The sequence below is a fragment of the Gadus morhua genome, chromosome 17 (assembly GCF_902167405.1).
Source record: "Gadus morhua chromosome 17, gadMor3.0, whole genome shotgun sequence".
Taxonomy (NCBI): domain Eukaryota; kingdom Metazoa; phylum Chordata; class Actinopteri; order Gadiformes; family Gadidae; genus Gadus; species Gadus morhua.
Window position 1 is genome coordinate 30001 of NC_044064.1, and position 10000 is coordinate 40000.

The 10000-nt window shown below is 50.7% G+C and overlaps 1 protein-coding gene across 11 annotated transcripts in view; it reads left to right on the top strand.

Annotated features, from left to right (window-relative positions):
- The window catches only part of LOC115529565 (ankyrin-3), a 72147-nt gene that overhangs the window by 18827 nt on the left and 43320 nt on the right, over positions 1 to 10000 (top strand). For all 11 annotated transcript variants that reach the window (XM_030338357.1, XM_030338358.1, XM_030338355.1 and 8 more), the window contains 11 exons: positions 314 to 511; positions 1156 to 1254; positions 3081 to 3179; positions 3387 to 3485; positions 4367 to 4564; positions 5684 to 5782; positions 7516 to 7614; positions 8363 to 8560; positions 8649 to 8747; positions 8872 to 8970; positions 9799 to 9897. In XM_030338357.1, coding sequence (XP_030194217.1) covers positions 314 to 511; positions 1156 to 1254; positions 3081 to 3179; positions 3387 to 3485; positions 4367 to 4564; positions 5684 to 5782; positions 7516 to 7614; positions 8363 to 8560; positions 8649 to 8747; positions 8872 to 8970; positions 9799 to 9897 — 1386 coding nt within the window. The remainder of the gene's footprint in view (positions 1 to 313; positions 512 to 1155; positions 1255 to 3080; positions 3180 to 3386; positions 3486 to 4366; positions 4565 to 5683; positions 5783 to 7515; positions 7615 to 8362; positions 8561 to 8648; positions 8748 to 8871; positions 8971 to 9798; positions 9898 to 10000) is intronic.

A 10000-nucleotide genomic window follows, 5' to 3' on the forward strand; every position in this document is an offset into this window, starting at 1 on the left:
CCCTGAGGGTCCTGGTTCCTGAGGGTCCTGGTCCCTGAGGGTCTTAGTCCCTGATGGTCCTGGTCCCTGATGGTCCTGGTCCCTGAGGGTCCTGGTCCCTGATGGTCCTGGTCCCTGATGGTCCTGGTCCCTGAGACCCCGGTCCCACGCCTCCTGGTCTATCCAGAGCCGCTGTAGACCCAGTATGAAGGGGTCCCTCTCTGAGCTGCAGGGGGCCTGGGGTACCGGGGTTAGGGTTAGGGTTAGGGCTGGGGCTGGGGTTAGGGTTCAGGGAGCCTCTCCGTCCATGGCTAACCCTCCTGCCCCTCCCCAGAACGGCCTGTCCCCCCTCCACATGGCGGCGCAGGGCGACCACGTGGACTGTGTGAAGCACCTGCTGCAGCACGCCGCCCCAGTGGACGACGTCACCCTGGACTACCTGACCGCCCTGCACGTGGCGGCGCACTGCGGCCATTACCGCGTCACCAAGCTGCTGCTGGACCAGAGGGCCGACCCCAACGCCAGGGCGCTGGTAGGGCGGGGAGCGGGGGCATCATGGGACGTCCCGGTAGGGGGAGCAGGGTGCATGATGGGACGTCCCGGTAGGGGGAGCGGGGGCATCATGGGACGTCCCGGTAGGGGGAGCAGGGTGCATGATGGGACGTCCCGGTAGGGGGAGCAGGGGGCATCATGGGACGTCCCGGTAGGGGGAGCGGGGGCATCATGGGACGTCCCGGTAGGGGGAGCAGGGTGCATCATGGGACGTCCCGGTAGGGGGAGCGGGGGCATCATGGGACGTCCCGGTAGGGGGAGCGGGGTGCATCATGGGACGTCCCGGTAGGGGGAGCGGGTGCATCATGGGACGTCCCGGTAGGGGGAGCAGGGTGCATGATGGGACGTCCCGGTAAGGGGAGCAGGGGGCATCATGGGACGTCCCGGTAGGGGGAGCAGGGTGTATCATGGGACGACCCGGTAGGGGGAGCAGGGTGCATGATGGGACGTCCCGGTAGGGGGAGCAGGATGCATGATGGGACGTCCCGGTAAGGGGAGCAGGGTGCATCACGGGACGTCCCGGTAGGGGGAGCAGGGTGCATCACGGGACGTCCCGGTAGGGGGAGCAGGGTGCATGATGGGATGTCCTGGACCCTCACTCGGTATTGCTCTGTTGACCCGCAGAACGGATTCACGCCACTGCACATCGCCTGCAAGAAGAACCGGGTGAAGGTGATGGAGCTGCTGGTGAAGTACGGAGCCTCCATCCAGGCCATCACAGAGGTAGGAGGGTTGGGTGTGTGTGAGCTTGTATCTGTATGTGTGTGTGTGTGTGTGTGTGTGTGTGTGTGTGTGTGTGTGTGTGTGTGTGTGTGTGTGTGTGTGTGCCTGTAGCCTCTGAGCGTGCCCTGATGGAGACTCTGATAGTGTTGATTGTAATAATAATTCATTTTATTTGAGGGCGCCTTTCAAAGCACCCAAGGTCACCTTACAGGGCAGTTTAAAAACAAAAAAACAAAATCAACAATCAAGAAAAACACAAGAACAAGATACATTGAACGATTTACATAAGTGGGGTGAAATGGGTTGCATGGAATATGTCAGTTTAAAAAGATGTGTTTTGAGACGGGACTTAAAAGTGGAAAGAGGGTCCGAATTACGGTTGTCAGGTGGGAGGGTGTTCCAGAGGTGGGGGGCAGATCGGCTGAAGGCTCTGGACCCCATGGTAGCCAGGCGGGCGGGCACAGTGAATTGAATGGAAGAGGAGGACCGGAGAGTGCGGGTGGGTGTGTTGGTGTGTAGGAGTTCACAGTTGTATGGAGGGGCGAGGTTGTGGAGGGCCTTGAAGGTGAGGAGCAGAATCTTAAAGTGGATGCGGGTTTTGACCGGGAGCCAGTGAATGGTGACTCTGAAAGTGTTGATGGTGACTGTGATGGTGTTGATGTTGACAGTGATAGTGTTGATAGTGACAGTGATAGTGTTGATGGTGACAGTGATAGTGTTGATGGTGACAGTGATAATGTTGATGGTGACAGTGATAGTGTTGAGGGTGACTCTGAAAGTGTTGATGGTCACAGTGATAATGTTGATGGTGACAGTGATAGTGTTGATGGTGACAGTGATAGTGTTGATGGTGACAGTGATAGTGTTGATGGTGACAGTGATAGTGTTGATGGTCACTCTGATTGTGTTGATGGTGACAGTGATGGTGTTGATGTTTACAGTGATAGTGTTGATGGTGACAGTGATAGTGTTGATGGTGACAGTGATAGTGTTGATGGTGACAGTGATAGTGTTGATGGTGACAGTGATGGTGTTGATGGTGACAGTGATGGTGTTGATGGTGACAGTGATAGTGTTGATGGTGACAGTGATAGTGTTGATGGTGACAGTGATAGTGTTGATGGTGACAGTGATAGTGTTGATGGTGACAGTGATAGTGTTGATGGTGACAGTGATAGTGTTGATGGTGAAAGTGATAGTGTTGATGGTGACAGTGATAATGTTGATGGTGACAGTGATAGTGTTGATGGTGACAGTGATAGTGTTGATGGTGACAGTGATAGTGTTGATGGTGACAGTGATAGTGTTGATGGTGACAGTGATAGTGTTGATGGTGACAGTGATAGTGTTGATGGTGACAGTGATAGTGTTGATGGTGAAAGTGATAGTGTTGATGGTGACAGTGATAATGTTGATGGTGACAGTGATAGTGTTGATGGTGACAGTGATAGTGTTGATGGTGACAGTGATAGTGTTGATGGTGACAGTGATAGTGTTGATGGTGACAGTGATAGTGTTGATGGTGACAGTGATAGTGTTGATGGTGACAGTGATAGTGTTGATGGTGACAGTGATAGTGTTGATGGTGACAGTGATGGTGTTGATGGTGACAGTGATGGTGCTGATGGTGACTGATAGTGTTGATGGTGACAGTGATAGTGACAGTAGCTTACTGCTGTTTCTGCCTCTGCAATCCTGTTGCTGGGGACTCATCCTGACCATGGGCCTCAGAGTTTATCCACCAGCGTCTCAGCTCTGCTCCCCGTCCTGCTCATGCTGTCTCACAGTGTGCCTCTCTCCTCTGTGTGTGTGTCTGTGTGTTTCAGTCGGGTCTGACCCCGGTCCACGTGGCGGCCTTCATGGGCCACCTGAACATCGTCCTGCTGCTGCTACAGAACGGAGCCTCCGCCGATATCAGCAACATCGTGAGCCTAAAGCACACACCCACACACCCACACACTCACACACTCACACAGCTGTTAACGAACCAGGAAGAGGTTCTGATCATTCTGACCAATAAGGAAGAGATAGTGATCCATGTGACCAATCATTAGGAGGTAGTGACCAATCAGGAGGAGGTAGTGACCATGTGACCCGTCAGGGGGAGGTGCTGATGTGTGCTCTGTGTGCAGCGGGGGGAGACGGCCCTCCACATGGCAGCACGGGCCGGCCAGGTGGAGGTGGTGCGCTGCCTGCTGAGGAACGGAGCAATGGTGGATGCCAGAGCCAGGGTACGACCCTCTAACCCCCGCCACCTTACAACCTCACGACCACGCGATCCCCGACCCCACGACCCCCGACCCAGTGACCCCACGACCCCACGACCCTGTGACCCCACGACCCTGTGACCCCACGACCCCACGACCCCTGACCCTACGACCCTGTGACCCCACGACCCCCGACCCTGTGACCCCGCGACTCCACGACCCTGCGACCCCACGACCCCGCAACCCTGCGACCCCGCAACCTCACGACCCCCGACCCCACAACTCTGTGACCCCCCGACCCCGTGACCCTGTGTCGTGGAATTGGTAAACTTTGCTGCCAGTACTTTTCCCATGATCATGCCTTAAGATTAAATCAAATATTTCGCTGTCCGACGTGTCCGTGAGAGAACTTTCTCTTCATCACCCTGCGACCCCGCGACCCCTGACCCCTGACCCCACGACCCCACGAACTCACGACCCCACTATCCCACGACCCCGCAACCCCAAGACCCCATGACCCCTCGACCCCACGAACACTGTTATATTCCTCGTAATTACTCGACATATGATGATGATGATGGTGATGATGATGATGATGATGATGGTGATGATGATGATGGTGGTGATAATGATGATGATGGTGGTGATGATGATGATGTTGGTGATGATGATGATGATGATGATGGTGGTGATGGTGATGATGATGATGATGATGATGATCGGGTGATGGTGATGATGATGATGATGTTGATGATGGTGATGGTGATGATGGTGATGATGGTGATGATGGTGATGATGATGATGATGATGATGATGGTGATGATGATGGTGATGATGATGATGATGATGATGATGATGATGATGATGGTGATGATGATGAAGATGAGGCCTCCTTGTGGCTCCAGGAGGACCAGACTCCGCTCCACATTGCCGCCCGTCTGGGGAAGACGGAGATTGTGCAGCTGCTGCTCCAGCACATGGCGCACCCCGACGCGCCCACCGCCAACGGCCACACACCCCTGCACATCTCCGCCCGCGAGGGCCAGCTGGAGACTGCCTCCGTGCTGCTGGAGGCCGGGGCCTCGCACTCCATGGCCACCAAGGTACCGGAACCCCAGACACAGTCTGACCAGGACCCCCAGACACAGGTCTGACCAGGACCCCCAGACACAGGTCTGGGGGTCCCCCTCTCTGTGCCAGACAGACAGGTGTCCAAACAGGCTGTTCATTCTGATGTCTTTATTAATTGATGTCTTTGTTATAATGTGTATCTTTATTAATTGATGTCTTTGTCATATTGTGTCTCTTTATTAATTTATGTCTTTGTTATAATGTGTTTCTTTATTAATTGATATCTTCATTATATGTATTATATTATATTATTGTCTCTTGTATCGCTGTGTGCGTCTAAACCACTCCCTGCTCCGGGCCGTGCGTTCCCCTTTAGCTCTCAACCATCAGCAGACAAAAGAAGGGCTGGGTAGTCTGGTAAACACCCGGTCATGTGACCGCCACAGTCACATGACTCGGCTGATGTTTCACCAAGCGTGTTCATTCCGCCCTCTGGTGGCGGGAATATAAAGTGCGGTTCAGAAAGCATGTCGAGGAAACAAGACAACATGCTACCTTCCTTCCTTCCTCAGTGTCTGTGCTCCTCCTGCTCCTTGTCCCCTTGTCTCCTTGTCTCATCAGTCTCTGTGCTCCTCATGCTCCTTGTCTCCTCATGCTCCTTGTCTCTTCAGTCTCTGTGCTCCTTGTCTCCTTGTCTCCTCAGTCTCTGTGCTCCTTGTCTCCTTGTCTCCTCAGTCTCAGTCCTCCTTGTCTCCTTGTCTCCTCAGTCTCTGTGCTCCTTGTCTCCTTGACTCCTCAATGTCTGTGCTCCTAGTCTCCTTGTCTCCTCAGTGTCTGTGCTCCTTGTCTCCTTGTCTCCTCAGTGTCTGTGCTCCTTGTCTCCTTGTCTCCTCAGTGTCTGTGCTCCTTGTCTCCTTGTCGGCTCAGTGTCTTTGCTCCTTGTCTCCTTGTCGCCTCAGTGTCTGTGCTCCTTGTCTCCTTGTCGGCTCAGTGTCTGTGCTCCTTGTCTCCTTGTCTCCTCAGTGTCTGTGCTCCTAGTCTCCTTGTCTCCTCAGTGTCTGTGCTCCTCCTTCTCCTTGTCTCCTTGTCTCATTGCCTCCTCATTCTGTGTTCTCCTCATGCTCCTCCTTGTCTCCTTGTCTCCTCCTCAGAAAGGGTTCACTCCGCTCCACGTTGCCTCTAAGTACGGCCGTCTGGACCTGGCCGCCCTGCTCCTCTCCCGACGGGCCGCCCCCGACGCCGCGGGCAAGGTGTGACACAGGTCCTCCATCGTACAGTGAAGTACTGTATACTGAGAGTACTGTATACTGAGAGTACTGAATACTGAGAGTACTGTATACTGAGAGTACTGTATACTGAGAGCACTGCATACTGAGAGTACTGTACACTGAGAGTACTGTACACTGAGAGTACTGTATACTGAGAGTACTGTATACTCAGAGTACTGCATACTGAGAGTACTGTATACTGAGGGTACTGTATGCTGAGAGTATTGTACACTGAGAGTACTGTATACTGAGAGTACTGTATACTGAGAGTACTGCATACTGAGAGTACTGTACACTGAGAGTACTGTATACTGAGAGTACTGTATACTGAAAGTACTGCATACTGAGAGTACTGTATACTGAGGGTACTGTATACTGAGAGTACTGTATACTGAGAGTACTGTACACTGAGAGTACTGTATACTGAGAGTACTGCATACTGAGAGTACTGTACACGGAGAGTACTGTATACTGAGAGTACTGTATACTGAGAGTACTGCATACTGAGAGTACTGTACACTGAGAGTACTGTATACTGAGGGTACTGTATGCTGAGGGTACTGTATACTGAGAGTACTGTATACTGAAAGTACTGCATACTGAGAGTACTGTATACCGAGAGTACTGTATACTGAGGGTACTGTGCTGAGAGTACTGTATACTGAGAGCAGACCTCCTGAGTACTGTATACTGAGAGTACTGTATACTGAGGATACTGTAATATTGAGAGTACTGTATACTGAGGGTACTGTATACTGAGAGTACTGTAATACTGAGAGTACTGTAATACTGACAGTACTGTATACGGAGAAAATACATCCTGTTAATTTAAATACGGAGAAGAAAAATTCCTTCACCTTAACTCTTTTGAAGTGGTTCATGTTCTATTGTCCACTAATGATCAGGTGTTCCCCTGTGATGAATCTCCTGATATATATAGATAGAATAACCACAACATATCACATTCACTGTTACGTACCTCTAGATATATATACATAGAATAACCACAACATATCACATTCTCTGTTACGTACCTCTAGATATATATACATAGAATAACCACAACAGACAACATTCTCTGTTATGTACCTCTAGATATATATACATAGAATAACCACAACATATCACATTCTCTGTTATGTTCCTCTAGATATCTATACATAGAATAACCACAACAGACAACATTCTCTGTTACGTACCTCTAGATATATATACATAGAATAACGACAACATATCACATTCTCTGTTACGAACCTCTAGATATATATACATAGAATAACCACAACGTATCACATTCTCTGTTATGTACCTCTAGATATATATACATAGAAGAACCACAACAGACAACATTCTCTGTTACGTACCTCTAGATATATATACATAGAATAACCACAACATATCACATTCTCTGTTATGTACCTCTAGATATATATACATAGAATAACCACAACATATCACATTCTCTGTTACGTACCTCTAGATATATATACATAGAATAACCACAACGTATCACATTCTCTGTTATGTACCACTAGATATATATACATAGAATAACCACAACATATCACATTCTCTGTTATGTACCTCTAGATATGTAAACATAATGCATACCTTCGTAACCCTCATGACATCACTTACAACCTGTCCATCAGACTGGTGTCAGTGCAGCTAACCGCTAAGCGCTAAGCTAACCTAAGCTAACCTGCTCTGCACAGAACGGCCTAACCCCGCTGCACGTGGCCGCGCACTACGACCACCAACAGGTGGCGCTGCTGCTGCTGGACAAGGGGGCATCGCCCCTCGCCACCGCCAAGGTGAGGGTCCCCCCTACGACCTCAGGGGGGCGTGCCTGTGTCTGCATTAGTCTGTGTCGTATGTATGTCAAGTGAACAGTATCCTTCACAACCACACTCAGCCACTCACCAAGGAGTAGGAGTGTGTCAGTGTGTGTAGTAGTGTGTTAGTGTGTCAGTGTGTGTAGTAGTGTGTCAGTGTGTCAGTGTGTCAGTGTGTGTCAGATTGTCAGTGTGTGTCAGTGTGTCTGTGTGTCAGTGTGTCAGTGTGTCAGTGTGTGTGTGTGTCAGTGTGTCAGTGTGTCTGTGTGTCAGTGTGTCAGTGTGTCAGTGTGTCAGTGTGTGTCAGTGTGTCAGTGTGTGTCAGTGTGTCAGTGTGTGTCAGTGTGTCAGTGTGTGTCAATGTGTCAGTGTGTGTCAATGTGTGTCAGTGTGTCAGAGTGTGTAGTAGTGTGTCAGAGTGTGTCAGTGTATATAGTAGTGTGTCAGTGTGTGTCAGTGTGTCAGTGTGTCAGTGTGTCAATGTGTCTGTGTGTCAGTGTGTCAGTGTGACAGTGTGTGTCAGTGTGTCAGTGTGTGTCAGTGTGTCAGTGTGTGTCAGTGTGTCAGTGTGTGTCAATGTGTGTCAGTGTGTCAGAGTGTGTAGTAGTGTGTCAGAGTGTGTAGTAGTGTGTCAGAGTGTGTCAGTGTGTGTAGTAGTGTGTCAGTGTGTCAGTGTGTGTCAGAGTGTGTGTGACCCCTGACCTTACACTCTGACCCCCGCTAACAGAACGGCTACACTCCGCTGCACATCGCGGCCAAGAAGAACCAGCTGGAGATGGCGGGGGTGCTGCTGGGCCACGGCGCCCTCCCCCACACCCTGACCCAGCAGGGGGTCACCGCCCTGCACCTCGCCGCCCAGGAGGGCCACGCCCACATGGCCGCCCTGCTGCTGAGCAAGGCAGCGCAGCCCAACACGGCCACCAAGGTGAGCCCGGGAAGACTCACATCGGATCTGTGCTGCTGTGGGACAATGTGGTGATAGTGTGTGTGTGTGTGTGTGTGTTTGTTTCCAGAGCGGCCTGACCTCGCTCCACCTGGCGGCCCAGGAGGACCGAGTGGGCGTGGCCGAGGTCCTCACCCGGCACGGAGCCAACGCCGACCAGCAGACCAAAGTAAAGGCGCTGCGCTCTGCGCATTTGCTTTGAAAATCCATCAATATCCATTTGATCCATTGTGCTGAGGTGAAGCCATGTGCAGGGCCTATGATGTGGGTTAACTGAGGACGTGTTGTTCTAGCTCGGCTACACTCCCCTGATCGTGGCCTGTCACTACGGAAACGCCAAGATGGTTCACTTCCTGCTGCAGAACGGGGCCGGAGTTAACGCCAAGACCAAGGTGCTGTCATGTGATTTATATCATATATCTATGCATTACTATATAGATATTTATAAATGTAGATATATCTATAGACATTTATATACCTATATCAATAATTATCTGAGATATATATTAAGATTCATCCATACATATCACTATATATATCACCATATCTATATGGATATTTATAGATGTGGATTCAACTATATATATAGATCTAGATATGTCTCCTTGTGTTGTAAAAGTTTTCTGCTAAAGGTACCACCAGAGTGTCCCCCACGACACCTAGGGTTAACTCTAACCCTAACCCTAACTATATATATAGATCTAGATATGTCTCCTTGTGATGCTAAAGGTACCCCCACGACACCTGGTGTGAGATCAGGGTTAGGGTTAGTGAGGTCATGGTCATGGTTAGTGAGGTCATGGTTAGTGAGGTCATGGTTAGTGAGGTCAGGGTCATGGTTAGTGAGGTCAGGGTCATGGTTAGTGAGGTCAGGGTCAGGGTTAGTGAGGTCAGGGTCATGGTTAGTGAGATCAGGGTCAGGGTTAGAGAGGTCAGGGTCATGGTTAATGAGATCAGGGTCATGGTTAGTGAGGTCAGGGTCATGGTTAGTGAGGTCAGGGTTAGTGAGGTCATGGTTAGTGAGATCAGGGTCATGGTTAGTGAGGTCAGGGTCATGGTTAGTGAGGTCAGGGTTAGTGAGGTCAGGGTCATGGTTAGTGAGGTCAGGGTTAGTGAGGTCATAGTTAGTGAGATCAGGGTTAAGGTTAGGGAGGTCAGGGGTTAGGGTTAGGGAGGTCAGGGTGTCTGAGGTTATAACATGGTGTGTGTTCTGCCCCCAGAGTGGTTACACTCCCCTCCACCAGGCGGCGCAGCAGGGAAACACTCACATCATCAACCTTCTGCTGCAGGCTGGAGCCAAACCCAACGCCATCACAGTGGTGAGCACACACACACACACACACACACACACACACACACACACACACACACACACACACACACACACACACTCAGACTCACACACACACACACACACACACA